This window comes from Zeus faber (genome assembly GCF_960531495.2).
Source record: "Zeus faber genome assembly, chromosome: 13".
Lineage (NCBI taxonomy): Eukaryota > Metazoa > Chordata > Actinopteri > Zeiformes > Zeidae > Zeus > Zeus faber.
Genome location: NC_137198.1, coordinates 19798415 through 19824782, shown reverse-complemented (window position 1 = coordinate 19824782; position 26368 = coordinate 19798415). Strand labels below are relative to the sequence as shown.

The 26368-nt window shown below is 44.3% G+C and overlaps 1 protein-coding gene across 1 annotated transcript in view; it reads left to right on the top strand.

Moving 5' to 3' along the window:
* The first annotated feature begins 739 nt into the window (after positions 1–739).
* trappc12 (trafficking protein particle complex subunit 12) overlaps positions 740–26368 on the top strand; it is a 39027-nt gene continuing 13398 nt past the window's right edge. The window contains exons 1-4 of the mRNA XM_080011757.1: positions 740–2082; positions 4666–4782; positions 22415–22528; positions 24835–24973. Coding sequence (XP_079867883.1) covers positions 742–2082; positions 4666–4782; positions 22415–22528; positions 24835–24973 — 1711 coding nt within the window. The 5' untranslated portion in view covers positions 740–741. The remainder of the gene's footprint in view (positions 2083–4665; positions 4783–22414; positions 22529–24834; positions 24974–26368) is intronic.

Below are 26368 nucleotides of genomic sequence, written 5' to 3'. Positions count from 1 at the left end.
TGTTTATTGTCAGGCTTGTCCCTATGTATAGAGACGCCAAGCATATCAACCTTTTTTTTTTTTTGTGAAAAGGTTGTGCTCGGTAACTCGCTGATCCGGCGTTAGCCACCTTGCTAGTTCAAGTGGCAGACGACTGGTGCGAGCTGACGTGCATGCAGCGGCTACCAAATGGAATTAAGGCGTCTGAATTCAAAAGTGCTGGATTATGCTGATGCATTGGTTCATTGTTATATTTTAAAGTTGGGCTTGGTCATGATACTGGATGAGCTGAGGTAGTAGTAAGGTGTTAGAGTAGCAAAACCGTTAGAGTAGCAAAATTACATCTATTAACAGAAGTTAGTGAGCAGTGCCACCATGTTAACTAGCGAGCCCAAATGTGATCAGGTGGAATTAACGCTAAAGGACGCACCAAGGACGCTATTACAGCATTAGAGAAGCATGAGAAATAATAAAGATAATAGTACTGATGGTGACACTAGTAATTATGTTCAAGGTTCTGGAGAGGAGGGGAGCGCAGCAGAGCAAAGCAAAGCATGGAGCCACTTTTTCCCTGCGCTGGGACATGGATTGCCTATTTAGCTGCTCTTTTTTAATCAAAGCGGATATGCATTAGACCATGTCCATTTGTAAAGTGTAATCCAAATGTACAACTCGAAGTGGTATTATAGATGTCCATGTGCAAATTATAATCCATATTTATAATCCAAAGTGGTTATCCATATTATTTGCAGGAGTAGTAATATGGATAGCGGTGAGGGTCTTGCTCAGCGGCCAGTCACCCTGGATATCACGGTCGAGGATGTTTCCAAGGACGCCCTCGATCCATCTCCTGAGGAAACGGCCTTGGGACTTGTCCCCGTCACGGACAGTGTCCTGCTCCCCGAAGACAGCATTGATTTAGGGGGAGATTTTGTCACCCCGCATGAGGACAGCGGCACCACGCCGTCAGAGAGCCTGCTGGACAAGCTCAACGACCAGATGATGGAGAGTGTCATGATTTCCGACTCCCCGAATGTTAGCGAGGAGGACGATGTGGCACCGATTGACTCCCTGCTGGAGGCGGAAGACGAGGAAGGCGCGGGAGGGACGGAGGCCTCAGATGACGCTGTTAGCAATTCTGTTATTGGACCAAATACGACTGAGATCAAAACTGAGGTGGACGAGCAGGAGAGGGAGAGTCCTGTGCTTCAAAGTCCCGAAGATGACAATGCCACCAACAAGCCGGAACGAGCTGTGAAGCAGGTCACAGTCTTAATTTCAGGCCCGTCCAGTCCTGGGAGTGAGGAACCATCACCACAGGCTGCTCAAGCGTTGAGCACGAAGGATGAGCCAGTGCCAGTTTGCACTATATTCAGCCAAGGCAGCCAGCCCAAGTCACTGGTGCCTGATGGGTTCCAGCCTACCCTCATCAAGTCGCCAAGCTTTAGCATGGGTAGTGGCGGGGGGAGCGACGAAGCGGGCACCCCCAGCAAGCTTACCCCTCCTCTGATGTGCCAGCCGAGCCCCAGCCTCAGCAAGTTCTTCACCGACAGTGGCCAGGTCAATCCGGCCTCTGACTTCTTTGACTCCTTCACAACCTCCTCCTCCTTCATCTCTGTTTCTAACCCCAACGCTGAGGCTCCCGCCACCCCGTCTACCCCAGCGCCCTTAGCCCCGACCGCTGAACAACAGCTCTCCTCCACCTCCTCTTCCCTCTCCACCCCTGGGGCGTCTGTGGACTCAAGCGTCCCCACGCCTTGCTCCCTCTTCGGTGCCCCTTCCACAGTAGCCGCCCCCAAGGCCCAACCCCCATCATCCCAGCCGACCCCTGCCACTGCCCAAGTCCAAGTTCCCCATGCCGCTACTCCACCTTCGGCCGCACCGCCGCAGCCCTTCAACCAGCTTCAGGCTGTTTTCTCGGGGAGCGACGACCCGTTTGCCACGGCGCTGAGCCTGAGCGAGGTGGACAGGCGCCATGACGCCTGGCTGCCATCCGAGGAGACTAGGAAGGTTCTGATCTCCGTGGCCACTCATCAGTACAGTCCAGTGTATGTGGAGAGGGACAGGCTGACCATGCCCGGCCTCAAGTTTGATAACCTACAGGTAAAACACACACCTCTCCTCTAGAATGCCTAGCTTGTTATCTTCCGAAAAACTTTCAATCAAAAGTTACTGATTGAATTATTATGATAATAAATAGTAAAATAGTTGTTTACTGTTGCTGTTTTACCCATTTTACCCAAGAAGTACTTCCTTTATTTTAGCTTCTCAACCATATAAGTTTTCATCTACATAGGTGACGCTTCCTCATTTTTCTACTGCACAGTCTGTCACTTCCTATACATTCCTCAATCTGTTCAACTATTGTTTCTGCCACAGGGCCTATCCCCAAAATTTGTTTCAGCTTAAAGGTCACCTCCAGGCTTCTTTGCATTTTCGAGCTTTTAATCATTTTCTTTGGCACACACTGCAGCAATACATTGATTCCACGGTCACGTTTTTTGACAAATAACAAATTATTTTAGCACCGACACTTAGCCTCTTTGCGGCTGAGCGACTATAGCCTTCTATTCTAGCCTTCTATTGATTAATATTGAGATACTTACCACTGAATCTGCATTTTCAGTTAGGAGAAAATTTAAGGGGAAATCAGAACATGAAATTGTCTTGAGGTGAGGATAACTATTGACCCCTGTATTGATCGCTCTCGTATCCAGATAAAGGTTGAGACAGATTGCAGTCACATACGGCATTAACATGCATCTCTGGGGATCTCTTGTGATCAGATTTGTCTTCATACTTCCCAGTGTGGTTGTCTTTCCCTCACGCCAATTTTGTTTTTTGAACATTGCATCATATAAGCTATAGCTTTGTTTTAATATGAATCATCCTACTCTTATTATATTCTTATGAGTGAACACAGGTTTGTCTACATAACATCTTTGTTACAATGAAATGCAGGGCTGTTGATGGGGCAGATGTACAATTCATACAATGAGAAGGAAGGAGGGGGTGGGTATAACGTCCTTTTTATATTTGTAAAAAAAAGAGGTGGCTATATTCAGTAGGCCTACATATACTCACCACTGCTGGAATAACTATTTTACTACTATTTTACTGCTACTTGTTCAGGACTTTTAACACAGATGCTAAGACAATTTACGATACTATTACCTAATTGTGAACGGGTGCACAAATTATTTTTCTATACATTTTTATTCTATTCATTTGAATGTGGTTGAAGGCTGAATTGAAAAAACATTTGTGGTCTCAAGGTGTCATCGTCCCCCTTCCACTCTAGAGCTTTTCAACCATGAAGAGCCAATTTCCACAAATGTGCACAAATTGTACAAAGGCTGGATCAAGGGTTTTTTATTATTATTTTTATTTTTTTGGTCGGGACTTTCATGTGAATTACATGCACCTTCACCCTTTATTAGGATTTGTCATTTCATCCACTACATTCGACAAGCCACAGGCTTCACTGCTAATATAATATTGCTTGATAAGGAAACTTGCTTAACCAGTCGCACGCGATGACCAATGTGATTGAGACATCCGTCCCCAAAGGGATGGGGCATGGTGTTAACAACGCGGCGCGGATAAAATACAACAATTTAATAATAACAAATGAGACACAAAATTGCTGAACTTAAATGAACATTTATTTAACACCAATGTTATTGTCTGCATTGTCTCTGCAGTGCACTTATAAAAAAAAAAAAAATATATATATATATATATATATATATATATATATATATATATATATATCAACTAAATAGATGTCCATAGGTAAACAAAAAACTGCTAACTTTGTAAAAAAGAAAAACTTATGAATGGGAAATAAATAATTATATACTATTAATTATTTACATTATTATACATTATTATACTATTAACTATTATTATTTACAAGTAAAGTATTTACACAAAACATCCAGTTTTTACTAAATTAAGTCCCACAGAAACAGAAAGTCCATAGAAAGTCCCTTAACCCAGTTGTGTTTTAAAAAAAAATTGTTTCATACAAGTTAGGAAACAGATCTACGATTAAAACACAGGGAAACCGCCATGGAAACGCATGCAGGGTGCAGTGCGGTCTGGAGGAGGAAAAAACACTCTATAAGAATTCTGTGAGGTAGTTTTACAATTTGCCTCAAATGCAAAGTATTTCCACAAAGCACCCCTGCTGTTTTCTTTCATAACCGGTCGTGGAGGCTCTGCATTTGTCATCTCTAATGAGCTAACACCATAACAAACCGAAGCGAATGAGACGGAGTGAAGACAGCGGATTGAGTGAGAGGAGGCGGTGTGTGTGTGTCAACTCGCTGCCAGAGAGAAGAGAGAGCAAGGAAGAGCAGCTGCTACCGGTATATCCATAGTGCGGAAGATTTGTATTGAAACCGATTTAAATATTCAGAATCAATATGTAGACAACACACTATGTATAGAACACTAGTCTGCAGACATTTTTGTTTATCGGCCTCATGAGCGCAGGCATTGGCCGATGCCGATCATCTCAAAATGCACAAATTTCGGCCCTATTCATCGGCCGACCATTTCATCGGTCGAACACTATTGTATCCACCACACTGCTGTAAGGCACCTGGTGTTAAGTCATCCCCCCTAAGTCTGTGCTGAACGTAAACATTTATGTATTGGTGTGTGTTTGTGTGGTTGCAGAGCGACGCAGTGAAAGACCTGATGGTGCGTTTCCTGGGAGAGCAGGCGGCCACGAAGAGACAGGTTCTCACGGCCAACTCTGTGGAGCAGTCCTTCTTGGGGCTCAAGCAGCTGATTGTAAGTCAGTCACAATGTTTCTCTGGCTGGATTTGTGTTGTTTTCCTGAACGTCGTGAAAGAAAACTTCAACATTTTTATTTTCTTACTTTTTTAGTCGTATTTTCTCTTTCCATCCACATATAACGGCTTCCACCTGCATTTTGGAAAACAGCTTGTTAGGGCTTCTCCAAATTGTAGCTTATAGAAAAGAGTTGGTCAAAGAGCATATTTGTTAAAAATGTTGTTAAATATTTGTTAAAGAAAAAGGTGCAGTTAAAAGTTGCTAGCTATGCCCACACCAGCAAAGGGAGGGAAAAACCGTGCGTAATGGTGCCAAAACAGTGTGTTTTTATTTTAGGTGTAGGTTATTTTACTTAACGTCTCCTCATTGAATGAAACCGTGCGTAATGGCGACACTTTCCACGTGACTCTCTCCCCGATCACCCCCTCCCCATGCGTTATGCACAGAAAATAATCTTACGAGTCTACGAGTCGTGCCCCGCCCCTCCGTGCCCCGCCCCCACACTGTTTTTAGTTGTTTTATTTGGAGGAACGGGGCACAGCGATGGGGGCGCACGGAGAGCTGTGTCCAACAATTCACACATATGAAAATATATTTACAATTCCCGTTATTTATAATCCCCCATTGAAATATTATCCCTGTGCATTTTGTATGCTTCTGTCTTATCCTGTTATTGTAATGCACACTGACTGATCAAAAAAAACCAGTAAAATAAAACGACTGCTCGACTTGAAGAATCTCAGTCGACTGACGGTGTCGGACTGATTCGACTCATCGACGTTCAGGGGCCAGCTCCAGAGGTTTCCCATGCCTGCATGATCACATCATCGCCGTAGTCTCCGCTTTGTGCGTTTCTTTCCTTTGAGGGCAGCAAGACAGTAAATGTAATAGCTGTCCTGTAAATAGATGTTGTCACACTGCCCAATCACGCTTATGGCGGCAATTCCGTTTCACAGAGCAGACTTCATGGAGCAGGTGTTCCTGCTAATTGCAACCCGATGTGTCTTTGCTCCGAAAGATAATATGGAAGGATCTTCTGCCCACCAAGAACTAAATATTCAATAATACAATGGTTTTGCGTCACCCTGCAGTTCTATAATTCAATTTCATAAGAAGGCATAAATCAAAAGCAAAATTGACTTAACTAAGCAACAGTACACCAATTGGGAGTTAAATGATAAACCACAGGAAGGCTCTTTAGTGTTCAGTATTTGGCCTCGCGTTTCCCGAAATTCAGGTTCGGCCAAGACTTCACATTTCGGTGCCAGAGTTTCCGCTGGAAAAAATTGGTGCCGGTCCACGTGTCCTGGAAGGTTTCAATGTCCCGGACAAATGGGATCAATGTTTACTGAGCTGAAAAACAACTGATAGACAGGCTATAAAAAGAATGAAATCAAGAAGGCATATAGATTTATAATATTTTTTATTGAATATTCAAAATGAAATAAGTCCTGTCAGTTAATGCGGTTTTAAAAATAAATAAATATTACACATATTACGATTTGAAATCAAATAATTTCCGTTCGTGATCAGTGAGTTACAAGTGAAGCTGCTTTAACATTTCACCGATATAAAATTTTGATTAAGATTAAAATCAAAAACAAAATGTCAAGTAGGTCTAAATAAATAATGAAGTTTGCGGATTGTCCGTCTTCGTCGGGACGTCTCATTGACTTATTTTACACACAATGGATATTTACCGTCTGCTTTGTGTCGGAACTTAAATTAATTGAAGTTAAATTAAAAAACGCCAAACTATGGATGTCTGTGTCCCAACATCACATCATCTTTCTGCTTCTCCTCCGAGCTATGGACGCCGTGTTCTCTCTCCGATCGAGTCTGTTTATTTTATTTTTTTCGCCCAGCACTATTTAAATTGTGCTTAGAGGGAATTATTTTCACCGACATAATGACCGGAGAGATTCAAAAATGTCGGACTTCAACACATTTTCCCGGTCAAAAACACGGTAATTACTGGATAACAGAAACTGTTAGTTGCACCACTACTTCATATTGTTGTATGCGGCAAAGACCAGGACTTTGATTTTGCCATTCTATGGCCTTAATCTCCATACAGCTATCCATTCTGCTTGCCAGGCAATGCATGGCTCACTCTTTATATTCTGTTAGTCTGCTCCTATTCTTACCTCAACCATAAGCATGTGTGTGTCCGCTGTGTTCTCTGTAGACTCTAGAGACTGCAAGACATGAAAGCTCCAGCGGGGCAGCGGTGTTTCTGCGATGCTGGAACTGCCATCAACCCACAGTCAAAGTCACTTAAATCACGCTTCTTGCCCATTCTTGTCTTTAAAGCCCTGTCCTCGGACGACAGCTAAGCTAAACCTTGTGACCGTGTCTGAATGCCTTTACACGGCTCAACATGAGCACGGGTCTGGTGGCCCTACGCTATGTTTGCAACACACCGCCACAGGGCTCCAATCTCAATCAATGATCGTAGGGCCAGTGGCTTTAGTGGCAGTATCAGTGAATTTAGAAAAAGTTCCTGATCCGGAGAGCATGTGCTCATTTCCAAGCCTTGGTTAAGACGGTATTGAGTTGCAGCCACTTGATTCGCTATTTGAGGGGATCTTGTTTTTTCAACCACGGTTTGAGTCTGTGCCAAGGGATGTTGAAAACATCCTGATGTGTCAACGTTGTCTGAAGTTTTCTCATTGTGTAGCATAGTAAATCATCCTTAACTTGAAATGTTGCATGAATCCTCAACATACTGCAGAGCTCTCCTGTTCTTCCCTCGAGCGCAACGATGCGTGTGTCGCCCGTCACCGCGCAATTTTGTCTCTCGCCCGCCCTCATCTGTCTGGATATCTCTCTTTCCGTCCTCGCGCTGTGCCTCATTCACTCACACCGTCGTCACATGTGACCTGCGGGCGACTCGGGGAGACAATTGTTATTTAAAACATATGCGTGATGCCGCTGCTGCAGCAGGTGTGAAGGCGAAAGAAGGAGCGGAGACGAAAGCAGGGATGAGAGGGGAGAGGTGGTGGAGAGGTAGAGATCCTCCTGGCTCTCCACTTCTCTTTCTCCTGCTGTGCCCATGTATTATGCATGGCAGTGCTGTGCATATTTCAAGGGCCTTCTGGACACTGTGCGCACACTCACGCCAACTCACGTAGCGAGGCAGAAGCTCAGCTGGAGCCGGACCGCAGTGCTCGGGCCACACACACACACACACACACACACACATACACACACACACACACACACACACATATATACATACACTGTATGGTTTCTCCAGCCTGGAGCTACTGGATTATATAGTGTGAAATGTGTCTGTACATTCTGGCCCATATAAGCACACACTGTGTTTTTGCGTGTGTGGCCAGAGTAGCCTGCACTCAGGAGCAGACTTGTCATAAGGTACAGGAGCTCCAGTATCTGCAAAGAATTGTGGGTGACTCCCTTGAATCAGAAGAGAGAAGTGCTGTGCAGCAAAAATTAGTAGTAAAATCAAGAACTGACAGTGAAATAAACAAAAACTTGAGGCGTAGTGGCGATGGTGCTACCTCGTACCCTGGTCCTACAATAAGATTCTGCCTAATGCCATTTGTTACTGGGGATTTACTTTATCTCCTTTTTTTATCTGTCTATACTCTCTTTTAACTGGGAAATTGTCAGTTCTTTGCTCAAGAGCACCACAGCAGGGGGTCGAGTAGGCGGAATGGGTGGTAAACACCGGCGCCTGTGTCAAGTCTTTCGACTTTCTCAAGAGAGTTAGGTCTCAGGTTTTTCCACACCAACATTTTGGCTCACTTAGCCTTCATCAAGGTTAAGGTGGAAGGTGGGAGTAGAAAATTCCATGTTCAGAAAGTAAAATGTCCAGTCATGTTTTTGCTCCACCCATGCACTGATCCAGCTGATTTCACTCTGATTAGTAGATCCACATGGCTGACTCAAAATCCCAGATTGGAATTTTACTCCCTGAACACGGCTTTTCTACCTCCGCATCAGTTTTTTAATCGGTTGAAGTTCTGTCACTTGGAACGGCTGCGCGATACTCCACCTGGGTGTGCGTCGGCTGCTGCCTTTCTAGATAACAAGATATATATATATATATATATATATATATATATATATATATATATATATATATATATATATATATATATATATATATATATATATATATATATATATATATACACACACCCAAACATGGAGTCTAAATGGATTTATTTGGGGGAAGAAAACACTTTTGTCATATTATACACTATGAACTACAGCTGTTTAGTATGAACCTATTTACAGTAGGTAGCCATTTTACCTTCAGAACAGCCAGAATCTTTGGCTTCAGGGTGCTTGAAATGTCACTCAGGGTCCATTGGTCCATGCCGACTCCATAGCATCAAAACACTAAGTCTGATGAGAATATAAACAGACTTTAATAATATTCTGTTCCAATCCCATTATAGAAGAGAAAAACATAATTTTCCTGTTAAACCGTTTATTTGAGCTAATAACCTACAACCTAAGATGTTATTTACATATTAGGCCACAAATAGACACTCTACCATTGTGTGTTTGATCACAACCGACGTGTTGAGTCTTCATCTTGTATTTGCTTGACAACAAAATGAAGAATGCAGTGTGATGAGAAGTCAGTGGATTATTTGACATGGGATTTATGTCAGTACGAATATGTTTGACCACATCAGTAAAAAGGATGATTTTGACAAATAACTTCCATATCGCCCTCCCCAAGGCAAGTGTACATTTCAACCTTTTCTTTGGTCTGCTCGTCTTGAGAACCATTTCGAAAAGGGAATGAGAGAAAGGAGACATACACACATCCAGGGCGGCTTTGCAAGGCCTGAGCATCGCGTGAGCTTGTGGCTGTCACAGCTGCAGCCTGGTACATCCAGTCACCTTGACGGAGATCAATACCCTGCATCGATCCCAACAAATGCAAGACAGCTAGCTAATCTCTTTCTCGCACGTGCGCACGTACTGTACGCTGCGTGTGTGCACATGTGTACTGAATCATCCCTCTTGGGTGGAGGTGCTTAAACGCACACCACGTCCTGTAGCCTGTATGTCCTTGGCCTGGATGTTTGCGTTCTGATACTAGTCGTTATTCTATGGGGCTTCAGTCTAACGTGTGGTGTCGTTTTTTTAATTATTATTTTTTTGTGTGTGTTCCTATGTGTGTGGGGGCGTGCATGCGCACTGCTGTGATCCGCCACAAGTTGGCAGAATGACTCATGCTGCAGAGCCAGACTGTGACTGTGCCCGCTGTCCCCAACCTCCCCCTGCACACACAGATTCACACACACACACACACACACTGCACAAGACGCACAAATAGAACGCGCAGAACACACACACACTCACGCACGTGAAACACACTTCCGCTTGAGTGCATCCACACGAACGCAGGCGCTGAGGAGTTCTGGGTGCGGTGGCACGGTGCTTGCACTGCTGCTTCACAGCAAGAAGGTCCTCGGTCGGCTTCCCGCCCGGGGAGCTGCTGGCACTGTGCTCCAGTGGGTTATCTCCCGATTAGGGGCCTTTCTGTGTGGAGTTTGCTGCATGTTCCCCACGTGCTCACATGGGGTTTCCTTCATGTAACGTCAGTAAGGACCCCCACCAAAAACATGCACAAGATTTGTGTGTGTGTGTGTGTGTGTGTGTGTGTGTGTGTGTGTGTGTGTGTGTGTGTGTGTGTGTGTGTGTGTGTGTGTGTGTGTGTGTGTGTGTGTGTGTGTGTGTGTGTGTGTGTGTGTGTGTGTGTGTGTGTGTGTAGGGGGGGGGGGGGGGGTGAAGGAACCCAAAAAGCCAGTGATCGAGAGGAAGGGAGAAAGAGGAGAGGAAGGAACAAAGACAAAGCAAAATGGAAGACAGAACAGATCTTTTGTTCTCTCTCTTGCTCTGTGCACCGCTACAGTGTTTCTCAGTGAGCCAATCGAAGAGCGGGTCGAAATCAGCAAGTCTTGTCGGTCCGATGACCTGTTACTGGCCTCTCCATCTTCCTCTCGCTCTCATTTTCTCTCTCCCTTCTTACCCCACCATTCCCTCTCCTTGACTTCCCATCTACCTCTCTCTCACTACCTCTGTGTCCCCCAGCAAAAGTGTGGTCAGCACTGGTACACCTCTGGCTCAGCACCACCCAGAACAAGCCTCATCTGTCTCTCTGATTAGGGCAAACTGTTTCTCTCTCTCTCTCTCTCTCCCGCTCTCTCTCGCGCTCTGGCTCTTCTCCTCATCCATCCGTATTATCTACCCTCTCCCCTCCTCACAGTGTCTGGGCCTGGGGCAGGTCCAAATGTGCATCAGCTCCAGCAGATGCATATTTTGTGTGTGTGAGAAAGAGAGGTTGGATAACAACTCCACCCTCTCCTCCTCTCCACCTTGGAAGGGTCAAAGACACCCCCCACCACCACCACCACCACCACCACCCCAATAATCGTCGCAGTGACTGGTCGGCCGCATAGTGCCTTAATATCATTGTTGTGACCTTTTAGCTATCATTACTGTTGCGTTCTAACACAGCAGTCATTTCCTGATGTCGACAACAAGCCAAGGCGTGGGTAGTGCACCATCATCAGTATGGGGTCGTGTCGGACTCTCTCTCTCTCTCTCTCTCTCTCTCTCTCTCCACCTCTCAAAGTGTTGGTCATTTCCACCTTGCTTTATGCATGTAGGCAGCTGCCATATGTCTGAACCCAGTCGGTTGAATATAAAGGTTGACCATCAGTCTCAGCGCTGAACCCCCTCACTTCTTTGACGTCATCTCACAACCCCCGCTGGTGAATGCAGTGAAATGTCAATGTTCTTGTCAGAATAGGTAAAACTTGGTGTGCATGCTGTAATATGGCCAGCTTCAACAATCGGGAAGGCTACTCCTGTGGGGTCTACCATGGCTCAGCTAAATAATGCACAGTCTAGTTCAGGGAATCTGAGGATCCCTCAGGCAAAATAATGAAAAGTTCATCTTCACCATTATTTTATTTATGACATTTAAGACATTAGCATTATTAGAGAATGTACAAAAAAAACTTTTGATCATAGTTTCACTGTTACCTCCCTAACTACAGTATAGACAGGTATGGAAGCTTGGACTAAATCATATCTGACAATACAAACTTTCTCAGATTGGTGTCCCAGCGATTAAAATATTATGAAATGACCTAATGCATATCACACTGAGGTCCTTGACCTGAAAAGGCTTGAGAATCACTGATCTAGTTTATACCAGTAAACGTCTTAATTAGTACGTCCGGAGCAGCACTGTTGTTTATAGAAATAGAAAATGTTGTTGTTGTTGTTGACATCCACACCATCAAAAAGTCTTGCTAAAGTATCCAAGGGACTGTTTTTTTTAGTTTGTATTTTTCTTGGACTGTAGCCTAGTGGAGTACCACTGAAAGTTTAACACCCGTATTTTGTCACTTGATTCCCCTCAGTGCGCAGTAGCTTCTAATTAAAACCCGAAACGTGTCTCTGAGCCGAAACGCCGGTGGCGACACAAAATGGCTGCCGTGTGAAGTTGTTGTGAGTGCAGTAGCCAAGCCAGCCGTCTTCCCTGTTTCACAGCTACGCTCTCTCTCTCTCTGGCTTTTAGTGTTTACAGACACATGAGAACCTACCGAGGCATGGAAGAGCAGCCACTGTTCCCACAATTGACTAAGTTTTGATAATATACTCCCCACCACCAACACACAGACAGTATACACTTACCCATACACACCCCTCCCTTCAAAATCCAAAACATTAGGGCTGAATTTAAGTGGCATGGGAGCTCCCAGTGAAAACCAAAGGCGGGATGAGGAAGCCTTTTTAAGTTTGATTTGCCCCAAGGCGCAGAGTCTCGCGAGAGCACTGGCAGTGGGCGTTCGTTTCTTTGCCGGCCTTTTCTTTTTTTTTTTTTTTTTTTTTTTTTTTTTTACGCAGGGATTCTTTATTTTTTGGTTGTTTTCTCTAAACTTGCCAAAGGAAAAGCTGCAGTGAACTTTCGATCATCCACACAATTAGGCAGCCTCACTCCTTTTAAACTCTCGATGAGACTAATTATGTGTTTGAGCGAGTCGTAAGCCTGGCTGCTGTGAGCACAATAAGCACAGTTTGTGTTCCCACCTGTATGCAGCCAGGGCTAGGCAATGTTGACTAAACCATTCATGGGGATATTTTTGGCAAACATCTCGATACCGGTAATTGGACGATATTATTTGAGGGAAGGATGATAAGTTCTTTCATAACATTAACGGACAATAAATATTCGAGAACCAATCTGCAGTGATGTGAAAGTTATGACCGACCAGTTAGAGGCATTGATCAGAACAGCTGGAACAGTCCAGAAAATGTCATTACTTTACTGTAACTTAGACTTAACGACTACATTTAACTATTGCGATAACAAAGAATCCCAGACAGCATCTAGTCTTAATCACGATATATCAATGTCATAATGATGTGTCGGCCCAGCCTTACTGTATACGCAGAAGTTTTTATAGAGACTATGGCCCTATTTTGCTTTATTTTGGTTAACAGGTTCCATTACATTATTCAAGGCATGGTTTCCAGCCGAAAATGTAGTGGGAAGGAATATTATATTGTATTTTTCCAAGAGCATTGGCTTACCGGTTACCTGTTAGGTATCATCATGGCGGTCTGTTGTGTCATGTCTGTAGTGTGTTGTTTGTTTGTCTCGCTGCCACCCGATATGGTTCACGTAATACTACCTTGTACTATGCAGTCACACTCCCTTCTCTTATTTTGCCTTCTTTCTTTAATGATCCGTCTTGTGATACGATGTGATAAGATCCCCAGTGGTAGAGTGCCCGCAGAACTTAAAAAGAAAAAGTAAGAAAATACGCATCCCACACAATCTAGCCAGAGAATTAACAATCGGTACACACACACACACACACACACACACACAGACACACTCACACACACACTGCTTTGGCGTAGCCTCCAAACTCGATTTAATATTGCCGGTGATAAATCACCATGGTAATGCCTCCTCATTTGATTTGGAAGGTGTGTGTGTGGGGGGGGGGGGGGGGGGGTGTTGCAGTGTGTTGTGGGGGGGGGTCTGATTATGCCTTATTGCAGAGTCATTTGAGCCGAGCTAAATTATTAATCACCGTCCCATATATCAGTCAATTGTTTTTATCTTTCCCTTTCTCCGCACCCCTGCACCCCCGCACCCCCGCACCCCCGTCCACATCCCACCGTCTCCTCGGTGTTAATTGAAATGATTCACACCTGGGTAACGAGCGGCGGGTTTGCATGCCAAGGCCACCCTCAAGGCAAGCCGCCTGATAAAAACTTGCTGTTTCTCATTAAAAGATGCAATTCACAATTTATGTGGCCATCTAGCGTCGGGGGTATAGTCGCCTGCGTTCCGCTCTGTTATCTTGTAGATGAAAAATGAGTCTCCGCCCCATCATCAATGATGAAAACAAATCAAATCCAGATTTTTTTTTTTTTTTTTCCTGTCGTTTTGGGAACTTGGGAAGGCCATGGATAGGGTTGTAAACATATAAACCAGCGTTATACATTCATTAAGGTACAGCAGGTATACCGCTATAATAAATGCAATACAGGTGATCCTCACTTAAGGACCTACCTGTTTAACAAGAGTTCAGACTTAGGACCAGCTCTCTGACCAGTCTGTATTGTACACTGCTTACAATACCGCAGCGTCTCAGTGTCAAGCATCTCATCACGCATCACCCTTTATACACTATATACTGTATATTATATATACTCTATACACTATATACGTTTCATCTCATCACCGTTTTCGGTCCCGTTCCCGCAGTCTGTCGGTATTCACTACACCAGCGTTCTCAATGGCGCCCCCTCACCGTGAAACAACAGGGGCCCTCGCTTATCGACCAATTCACTAAACCACCTGGTCCTAGGAACGCAACTCAGTCGTTCAGTGAGGACTACCTAATCCATATTAGTGGGCAGGTGTATCTGAGTATCTGTGAATTAAATATGATTCTGTTGTTTTCAGAATCCCAGTACATAAGTGTATCTATTTCTTCATCCATGTCATGGAAAGCAAATTATTATCAATCCCTTCAACCACTTAATAGACTACTAACAAAGTATGCCTAATATTCAGTGGCATTTAACCATAAAAGCTTTAATAGAACCTTACAAAGTGAGACCTTATAACCTGATAGCCATATATATATATATATTTTTTTTTTGTGATATGAGCGTGGAAAAAGCCCCCATCTTCAGCGTCACCATCTTCATCATAGTCCTTATAGCTCTTCCCCATAGTTTACTCTCTAATTGTACGTACACGATTTACCGGGAGCCATTGACGAGGTCATGTTCGGCTATTTGAAGTGGCCCATTGAGCAAGCAGGTACGAGTCACTTCATTGTCCCCGCTGAAGGACACCAGAACCAGCTGCTTGAGTGTCCAGTCTGGAGGCTGAAGCTTGGCAAAGGTGAGGGAGGCGGAGCGGTGTGCTCTGAGGGGGGGGGGGGGGTCGTCGTTACGAAAAGGCAGCATAAGTAGAATATAATGAACTAATTTCTTTAAACAGAACAAAGATTCAACATTTTCAAACATTTTGGAATAAATTAAATGAATGTTAATTTCTGCAATGCTAAACAAAGTATGTTAAAACGGAGAAAACGAACGGCATTGCCTGTCCAGGGCGTCTTTCTGACTGCGACGGTTGAAATTAAATGAAATAGCCTTACTTAACATCCTCAGATATTAAATGTGAAACAACATAACATTTAAGTATGATAGTGTAAAATAAATAAAACTGAACCAAATAGATAGATTTACTGAAGGGATAGGCCAAAATGCGCTTTTCTCAGACAGTCCCGGTTTATTTACCTTTCAAAAAAATAAACAAACAAACAAACAATGAAATAATATGTCTGGCCTATTTCATTTTCAGTTGACTTTGTTGAGGTTCTGTGCCAAGAAGACGAGCATGTTCACCTTCTCTGGTTTAAGACCCGAGCGGGGGGACGTGACTACGTTTCCTGCGCTGCCAAAAACCTGTTTGGGTTCCGTGGAAACTGACCGCAATTGCTATTATTTGGGGTCCAGCCTGAGGTGCCGGATCCCTATACTTATTGCTGGGATTGTTTATCTCCTTGGCATTTTTTGTGATAAAAGTGTCTGAAACATGACAATTGCAGTATGCACAGACATGGTTCAGGTCTCGTTAGAACCTCGTGCTAAAATTAGTGAAAAACTGTCGTAATTTGACCAGAAGTAGAGGAACGTTGAGGCGATTTGAAAGTCTAGACTACATGGGGTAAAGACATTTGAGCCGAAGCCATTGAAGCCCGGGCTGAATTTTGTAGTCTGATCCCAGCATCACGGAAACTAATTAATATTATTTAATTAATAATAATAATAATAATAATTAATAATATTATTCTTAGGCTGTTGTTATTATTGTTATTATGAGTATAATTATTATTAGGCTATTATTATTAAATGGTCTACTGCAAAAGGGAGATTAAAAACAATGCTTGCTTTGCAATGATGCCCAACCCTCTGCCGGATTAGGGGAGGAGCATGGCAAACTTCAAAGACTGTTCCAACTTCAATGATTGCTGTAGGGAGAAGTATTGTTGGCTTTGTTTTAGAGGGATTGTGTGATGTTTAAGCATCCATGAAATTATTTTTTATAGGAAAGTTAGATTATCTTATACATGGCGATTAGGGATGTTAATAATTACCGTCTAACCATTAACCGACAATAAGAATTTTGACTGATTAAAGCTATAAGTTAAACAGTTAAAAATATATTATTAAAATAAAAAAAGTCTGTTGAATAGTAAAAGAAAAATAGCCTCATCAATCTATTTTTTAAATAAAATTCCTTCCGGCGAAATGTGCAACTAGGGCTGTGATGATTACCACGATCACGTGATGTCACCACTAGTTGAGCTCATTACCATGATCACTGTGCGTGCGTGCGTGCGTGCGTGTGTGTGTGTGTGTGTGTGTGTGTGTGTGTGTGTGTGTGTGTGTGTGTGTGTGTGTGTGTGTGTGTGTGTGTGTGTGTGTGTGTGTGTGTGCACGCGCGCACACACAGATACTCCTCACTTAACGACCAAGTTCGGTTCCTAGGACCAGATCGTTTACAAATTGGTCGACAAACAAGGACCCGTGTTATTTCACAGTAAGAGGGAGTGGTCATTGAAAACACTAGTGTAGTGAATACTGACAGACTGGAAACAAGACTGAGAATGGTGATGAGATGATGATTTACAGTGTATATAGTATATCAAGTGTGATGCGTAATGAGATGCTTGACGCTGCGACGGCACGCGGCGCAGCGCGCAGGCGGCCGTATTGTAAGCAGTGTACAATACACATTACTGAGCATCCTCTGTGTTTCACAGTAGGTATGCCGTTCTTTTAAAGCTTCATTTTTTTCGTCTGTGAACATAGAGCTGATGTGACTTGCCAAAAAGCTCCAGTTTTGACTCATCTGTCCAAAGGACATTGTCCCAGAAGCATTGTGGCTTGTCAATATGCATTTTAGCAAATTCCAATCTGGCTTTTTTATGTTTTTCTTTCAAAAGTGGAGTCCTTCTGGGTCTTCTTTCAGGGACCCCACTGTCGCTCAAAAAGCGACGGTTGGTGCGATCAGACACTGTTGTACCTTGACCTTGGAGTTCAGCTTGTACCTCTTTGGCTCTTTTTCTTCCATTTGTACTATCCTTCTGTTCAATCTGGGCTCAATTTTCCTCTTGCAGCCGCGTCCAGGGAGGTTGGCTACAGTCCCATGGACCTTAAACTTCTTAATAATCTTTGGAACTGTAGTCCCAGGAACGTCAAGCTGCTCGGAGATGGTCTTATAGCCTTTAGCTTAGAATGCTAACATTTTCTTTCTGGTCTCTTCAGACAACTCTCTCCTTTTCTTTCTCTGGTCCATGTTCAGTGTGGTGCACATGATGATAGCAAACAGCAGAGTGACTACTTTTCTCCATTTAAATCGGCTGAATGACTGATTATAAGATTGAAGACGTGTGATACCAATTAAAGAAAACAGTTAGTTGGAAATATCACTATAATCCAATTATTTATAATCTTTTCTAAGGGGTACCAACAAATCTGTCCAGGCCATCTTAGAGTATAATTGATCTCCCTCGCAATAATTTATCTCCTTTCACAGTTTCTTTGCTTTGCTCTATGACATACCAAAGGCATGCAGGTTTACATGAGAAAATTGCTTTTAATTCCATCACTTTTCAGGAGGAATGAAGCATTGTTTCAATCAGCTGTAATGGTACTAACAAATTTGTCCACGTCTTTATATATATATGTTTTTCATTTTTTTGCTGGTGAAAGTTACAGGAGGATATGAAATCTAAACACAATCATTGTTTAGTTTTCATCATTGATTGTCTTCCATCCTATTTTCAACAGCTTCTGGAGAAACTTTTCAGTTGCTCTTCACCGGGAGTCCATTAAACATATGAGGGATTTCTTTTGTGTGTGTCCGATTATTATTAATTTTTTCGCTACTCAGTCGAATCGGATTTCGCTGTTGTGCGAATATTCAACGGGGAGGCACGAGTTCCTCCAAATAAAACAACTATTAACACTTACAGTCTATACAACTAAAACAGACTTTTTGAGTTTGGTTTTCCAAATTAGTTTTTTCCAAATACAACAAATATTGGAGCAGGATCGATCTGTAGCTCCGGCATTCAAATGCATCAGCATTCGACCGAAATAAGTGTTTTTTGAGGGGGTTTGTCCAGCCCTACCTTATACTTAGGCTAATGTACATGGAAATCTATCTGCTGCATTAATCCATTGATGGCCAGATATTATCTATGACAGTGATTTTCAACCGTCTTCATATCAAGGACCCTCAATTTGATTCGCATTAGGTCACAGACCTGCCATCTGAAAAGATCTGTATAGTTAGATATAATTCAGTCCAATTTTCCAGACCTCTCTGTGCTATAGTTAGGGAGATAACAGTGACACTGGGATCAAAATAGTCATTACTGTACATTATGAAATGGTGCTAACGTCTTGTAAGTTAAATAATGGTGGTTTCCATGTCCATCCATCCAGATGAACTATCAATCATTTTGCTGGGGACCCCCTGGAACCTTGTGAAAGACCCCTGGGGGGTCCTCGGACCCATGTTGAGAACCACTGGTCTATTCCATACGAAGCAGGTTCAATTTCAGCTGTGGTATTTATTCTGCGTGGCTCCCTGCGATGGCTCACTGCACCCCTGTTGGCCCTTGGCTCCCCTCCTCTCAGCTCCCCCCCCCCCCCCCACATGCTTTTTTTTTTTTTTTTTCTTTTTTTTTTTTTCCTCCTCTTCATCAAACTCTCTTGGCTTGAAGTTTCTGGGGTGTTGTTTTTTTTTGTTGTTTTTTTTGCTCACTTTCATCCATTCTGTTCAACTCGGTCTCCTGCACTCATTCACTAGTTTGGGGCTGAATTTCGCACATATCCTGCGTGTGTGTGTGTGTGTGTGTGTGTGTGTGTGTGTGTGTGTGTGTGTGTGTGTGTGTGTGTGTGTGTGTGTGTGTGTGTGTGTGTGTGTGTGTGTGTGTGTGTGTGTGTGTGTGTGTGTGTGTGCCGGAATGCGGCTACTGTACACCTCTTCAGGCACGCTGTGCTCTCATTCCCCTACACACACATACAGACACCTGCCTGGTAATACCTTGTGGCTGTGTGTGTGTGTGTGTGTGTGTGTGTGGCTGTGTGTGTGTGTGAGCGGCTGCAGCTGCTTTCGGCCATCTAGGCTGCCTCCTCGTTTTCAGCTTCATTTCCTCCCCTAATGAAGATTCAGAGGCACCACAGCCACTGGCACAGGACACGACAGGGGGGGTGGAGGGTGGAGGGGCTCGGGGAGTGACGGAGGGAGGGGAGGGGGGGGGGGGGGGTAGATGAAAACGAGGAGAGATGACAGAGAGGAGAGAAGAGAAGAAGTGGGGAGGAAGAGAGGAGGAAAGGAGTAGGGATAGAGCGAGGGAAGGATGGAGTGATGGGGTGTGTGTGTGTGTGTGTGTGTGGAAGAACCCCACCCAAGGGGAGAATTTGGGGCGTGGCCGGGGGGGGGGGGTGAAGAGGAAAAATCAGCTGCAAGAGGGAATGAAAACGTGTCATTTTAATCAGCTGTTCATCAACTCTCTCTCTCTCTCTCTCTCTCTCTCTCTCTCTCTCTCTCTCTCTCGCCTGTCTCTCTCTGCGCCTGTCTCTCTCTTGCCTAATTAGCTCCATGGCTATGATGAATGGTGAAGCACTTAGGACCCAATCGGCAGGCTGACCTTGTCATGTGGGTTGATGGGGTGCTGTGACTCTGCTACCCCCCCCCCCTCCCCCATTGTACCCCCTCCTGCGGAAGCAGATGCTGTGTGTGTGTGTGTGTGTGTACCCTCGCTCCCTTGTCCATCCGCGGGCGGGCGGGGCGGCCTGCACGCTTGTTCAGCCATCAGGCAGCGAGTGTGTGTCCATGTTTGTGTGTGTTATTGTTTTTGCTGGCACTTTGTCCTCTAGCTTCAGAACTAGGCGGTCACACATGTGCACACACACACAACCTCTCATAAGCAATGGAGCAGTGTTGCGCAGAGCAGGTTTCCCGGCCCTCACATCGGAGCGCAGGGAACTTGCATCCCGGCAGAAAATCCCTTGTCTTAGAGCTACTTCGGTTTAGTTAAAGATGCATTAACTACGATTTTGGATGTGGTATTACATGAAAACCGTCAAAACAGTGTTGACACAAGGCAGCAGGAATCTCGGCTCTTCCTAAGATGCCGGTGCTCCCTTCCAGATTTAAGTGCTTTTTGGAAGCTGCTTGGTTCTTTGCCCTAATTTTTGCAATTTCTGCTTTCATTGGGTTTGTCCAACACAGGTGAATAGTGATATGCATGCTGTCAATGTTTACCATTTAAGAGATCTTGCATGAGGACCCTAGGACAGGGGTCGGCAACTCGCGGCTCCAGAGCCACATGTGGCTCTTTCATCCCTCTGCCGTGGCTCCCTGTGGCTTTGAGAAAATAGTGTGAATAAATAAGGCTATTTAATTTAAATACATTTTATTCTATTTTGTTAACTTTTTCAATGTAATAGTTATGATTCTGGAGATTTAGGTGATCTTGCAACATTGAAATAAAACGTGTTTTAATATTTTGTTGACGAAAATATGCGTCGCACCTTGTATGCGTCACCTGTTGCCGACAGGCTGGTGACTTATTTTGAGCTCTCGAACCCTGGTAAGCTCACCATGGATACATCCAAAAAAAGAAAAGTTTCTGAGGAAAATAGAACGTTAAAGTTCGTTTTAATGAAATGCGGAGTGGAATCGAGACATGGAATGCCATTCCCGACACCTATTTGAACATGAACAAGTACGCATTTGGGTTCCTGTCCATCTTTGGATCAACATACTTGTGCGAGCAAGTGTTTTCCACCATGAACTTCATAAAAAGCAAAAATGGGTCGCGACTCACTGATGACGGCTAACAGTCATGTGTGAAGCTCAGAGTGACATCATACAGCCCTGATATGGAGAAGCTCTGCAGTGAAGTTCAGGGGCAGAAATCGCATTAAGCAGGTGAGACAAACAAGCTATGAATTATGCAAATATAGATGTTTCTACCGGACCCTGAACTGATGTAGTTGTGTTTCATATTCAGGTCGACGGTTGACTGTGGCACAAGAAATTGACTTAAGTCGTGATAAAACATAAACTAACATTATTTTGCCCCTTATAATTGAAGTGAATATTTCTTTCTTTCAAATCCACAAATAAGTGAAGGACCTGCATTTTGTATTTTATTTCAAAGAAAAATGATACGTGCCAGTATTCTTATTTTTAGAGTTCAAAAGAATTGAGTGTTTTGCTGTGTCAAGCACAGAAAAAAAATGACAGTCTATCAGTTTGTCGTTCTTATTCTTATTTCATAAATGCAACAAACTACAGTTCTTACATACAGTACATAGCACAAGTGTAATAAAACTATACTGTATATCCGGTGTTATCTTCATTATAGCGGTCAAATAGGTTTTGCAGCTCCAGGTGGGTTTTATTTGGTGGGAATCATGCCCAAATGGCTCTTTTAATGCTGAAGGTTGCTGGCCCCTGACCTAGGCCTATAGTGGCATGAGAGGTATTTCAGCCTTATTGTTATGTCTACCCTTTGATTGTTTGGTCCGTTCATTTTCTTTTCCTGCTTCGTTCCTGTCCCGGCTGTTTTGTTCTCTTCTCAATTATTGCTGGTGGAAAAAAAGTCCGACAAGTCAGAATGCGAAGTTCGTGCCACTTTTTTTCCGTAAATATTCTGTAATATTTAGTCCCTTTCAGGCCAAATCAGCTTTTGTCGTGTTTTGCTTTTGTTTTCAATGGCCAGTTATCGTGTTGTGGAGGCCGCTCACCAGCCAGAGGAGAGCATTTCCATTCCTAACGCAACACACACACACACACACACACACACACACACACACACACACACGCGACTGCACACCGACACGCTGACTGGTGTCTCCTTCGCTCTCTGTCAGCCGTCGCCCTGCTCTGTCATTCATTTGGCGCGCCAACGCCATCAAGTAGGATTTGCCGTGTGTACCTCACATACATCACTCCTCCTTCCATCCTCAAACCCCCCCACACCACCCCCTCTCTGCCTTCCAGAGCAGCAAGAACTGGAGGGCTGCCGTGGACCTGACAGGACGGTTGCTGACAGCCCATGGCCAGGGATACGGCAAAAGCGGCCAGCCCACCTCCCACACCAGCGACTCACTGCAGGTACAGCACACTGGCCAGATACCCTCTCTCTGTCTCTCTCTCGCTCTCTCTATATCCATGTATATACAGTATACACCGACCGGCCACAGCATTAGGCCTTAAGCCACACCAGCCTCACGTTGTGTAGGTCTGCCTTGTGCCACCAAAACAGCTCTGACCAGTCCAGGCATGGACTCCACAAGACCTCTGAAGGTGTCCTGTGGTATTTACCAACACATCCCACAGGTGCTCGATCGTATTGAGATCTGGCTAATTTGGAGGCCAAGTCACCACCTTGATCTCTTTGTCATGTTCCTCAAACCATTCCTGATCAATTTTTGCAGTGTGGCAGGGCGCATTATCCTGCTGAAAGAGGCCACTGCGATCAGGGAATAACGTTGCCATGAAGGAGTGTTCTTGGTCTGCAATGATGGGCATTTTCGCACCGCAGATGCTTTTTCATATTTCTAAGAACTTTTGGAGGAGTCGTCCCTTTTTTGGGTCCGCACTGCAGAAACTAGGAATGCTCGTAGTTGTTAGAACTTCGTTCTTAAAGAACGTTTTTAGCTCCTACTCCAAGGCTGGGACTAACTGGCACAAGAGGAACCTTCAGTGGCCTAAGTGCGTGGTGATTGGTCCAGACGTAAGTACATGGTCCCTCACACTGAGGACAGTGGTGCAGGGTGCAGACAAGCCCACATACACTCGGCGGCAAAAAAATAAAGTAAAAAAAAAAACAATAAAAATTGTATTTTATTGTAGATGTATTTATTTCATTTATTTTTTTTCCGACTTTAATTGAATTAACAAAAAATCCCTGTGCCGTGTGGGTTGCGTGCTCTTGCCTTAAGAAAATCAGAACAAACTTTTAAATTACGTCTTGTAGATCTAATATGAGTGAAGATTCAGCAACTGGGTGGCTTATTCCGGCCTCGAGTTTTTTCAGAAATTAAGAAACATTTTAGTGGACTGATAAGGTGAAATAAGTGAAAGTTGCAGAGTAAATACACTTAACACCGGAACTCATGCTGAAACCCCATTGGCTGACGTCACTTCAGGCTTCCAGTGCTGTGCGAACGCAACCAGAAAGAAAGTCCTTGAAGGAATCTCGTTTTCAGGGGACCTCTCCAGTTCCTTGTTGCCCTCAGGGAGCTCCCAGAACTGTTCGGTGCGACAACGCCCAATGTTTAGGTCAAAGTAACTTCCACATCAATGCCAGGACCAGGGTTTGACCGATAAGGGTTTTTAATGGCAGATACCTATATTTGTTTGACTGAGACTGCTGAGACCGATATTTTGTGCCAATATTCAATATTGTTCAATTTTAAAAATTCTTTCTGCCAAAAAAAAATCTAAAAAAGTCTAATAATTCCAGGATACATTACTGCCTTTAAAGGAAGAGTTCAACTCTTTTTTTTTTTTTTTTTTACTTTTTTTTTTTTCATAAATATGGTATTTTAACGCAGCATCAATCTATATTGACGTAAACAGTATTGTTTCACCCTACATCTCATTTGAAAATATATTGATATACTGTAAAAAGTGGGTATTCCACCCAGCCCTACCGAGGGAATCCTTTTCATTATTTTTCATATCGGAGGTTTATGACATTGACAGGCCGATATCTAATAAAAGCCCAATATCGGCCCGATATGGCGTAAATCCAATATTAAGCTCAAACCCTAGCTGCACTGACTGTTCACTTGCTGCCTAATAGATCCCACCCCTTGACAGGTGCCATTGGAACAAGATGATCAATGTTAATCCTTTCACCTGTCAGTGGTTTTAATGTTGTAGCTGATCATTGTGTACTGTATACAATTATAACCATGCCTGTCTCACTCCCCACAATATGACATACGGAGTAAGGAGGCAGCATGCCTGTGTGTCTGTGTGTCAATGCACTGTGGCCAGCACTATGGGGTATGCTGTGTGTGTGTGTGTGTGTGTGTGTGTGTGTGTGTGTGTGTGTGATAGAGGAGAAAAACAGTGGGAGCCGAGAGCTGCCTGCATACATTAGAGTCAAAAAGAGGGAGCAAGCCTACACCCCCCCCCCCCTCTCTCTCTCTCTCTGGAAGACAGGCAGAGGGCAGCACTAGCCTGGGAGTGTAACAGCTGTGACCATAAGATATTGAAATAAACGCATGAGCTCTCTCTCTCTTTTTTTTTTCCATTCTCTCTCGCTCTCGCTCTCCCTCCCTCCCTCTCTCTCCATTCTAAATGGTCCCCTTTTCCCCCTTTTCTCTGGGGAGTGTTTAAAACAAAGAATGTTCACATGGCTATCGTGATCGCTATGGTGGCCTAACGTGTGCGTGCGTGCGTTTCAGCTGTGGTTCGTGCGCCTGGCCCTGCTGACCAAGCTCAACCTGTTCCAGAGCGCCGAGCTGGAGATGGAGCCCTTCGGCACCCTAGACCAGACGGACCTCTACTACGAGTACTACCCCGCCACCTACCCGGGCAGGAGAGGTACACTCCCACCACCCCCGCACGCGCATTTGTAACACAGAACGTCATTCACACCCACACCAACGCCATGCATCCACTGACTTACTATATTCCCAGCAGGCTACAGCAGTATAGGTCCAGCAAAGTGTGTTCATATAGGGGGTGTGATACGATTCTTGCAAGTTCAGCTGCCGCAAAAACAGATTATTTTTATTCAGGCACAGTGGCGGATACACTCGACTCATTCCCCTCTATGTTCAATTTTCTTTTGATAATAATATAGTTTCCAATCATTGGTTCCACGGTACGGTCATAGCAGCTGGAAGCTAGCGTGAGTCATGCAAGACCGTGTCTCTCTGCCTCGCCCTCAGAGTTGGGAACATCTCGTCAGCCAGGTTTCTGAAAAGTTCGTCTCTGTGTTTCCCCCACGTTTGGCCAACTTGTGTTATAAGCGCAACACAAGCGCACCGCTTCACGCACAAGTCTGTCCCATTAAATTTTTAAATTAAAGTTTTCTGCCACCGCTGGAACTTAATATCAGACGGTATCGCCGAGCAACTCCAACAACGCCGCTTGTCTCCGCTACTCGTTCCCTGGATTTGTTTTTGCCCTCTTTCATATCGCATGAATTGCTCTCTAATGCATTCCCATTACTTTGGATCCGCTTCGCCCCTCGGGCTGCCACAGTGAAGGCAGGAGCTGAGACACACACACACACACATACCCACACACAAAGATATACGGCACAGACCTCTAAAGGGAGCACCGATTGAATTTCCACTGCTCAATATTAAATGCTCTGTGCCCTCCTTGGTGCACGCAGACAAAACTGGCATGAGCCTCATAGCCTGGCATCGGTGTTTTTTTTTGCGTTGTTTTGTTTTTTTAACATTTCTCTGGCCCGACGACCATCTATTATCCATGATCACACCCGTGGAAACGCCTTTACAGGGCCTTGCCCGTGGGGCGCTCCGAAAACTGCTGGATCGACTGAGCACCTGGGCGGGACGTGGGCAGACAGTCGATGTTTATTAATTTGTTTGCCGAGTGCAAAGCTGAGGTGCGGCAAAGCAACCGGCTCTCACCAAACGTTCGCGCCTGACAAGCCGGCCTTCAGCGCTGCTCACATTTTGGCTGTCTTGTTTCTTTTTATTCCCTGGTATTTTACTTCTTGCACAAGGGGAAAGCGCCGCATCCCTAATCAGGGGTGGATTTAAGTGAGTGATCTGTGCTGTGATACCGTTCAGTGTCCTCGCTGCTGAAGTCTTTATTTTTCTTAACTTACGGTAAAGGCGGGGCAGCCTATGCACAATGTCTCTGAAAGAATCAGGTTGTCATGGCACACAGGTCTTTAGATTGGCAATACCATGTGTATCACCACAGAGAGCTCACTACGATACTATTAGTACAGGGATG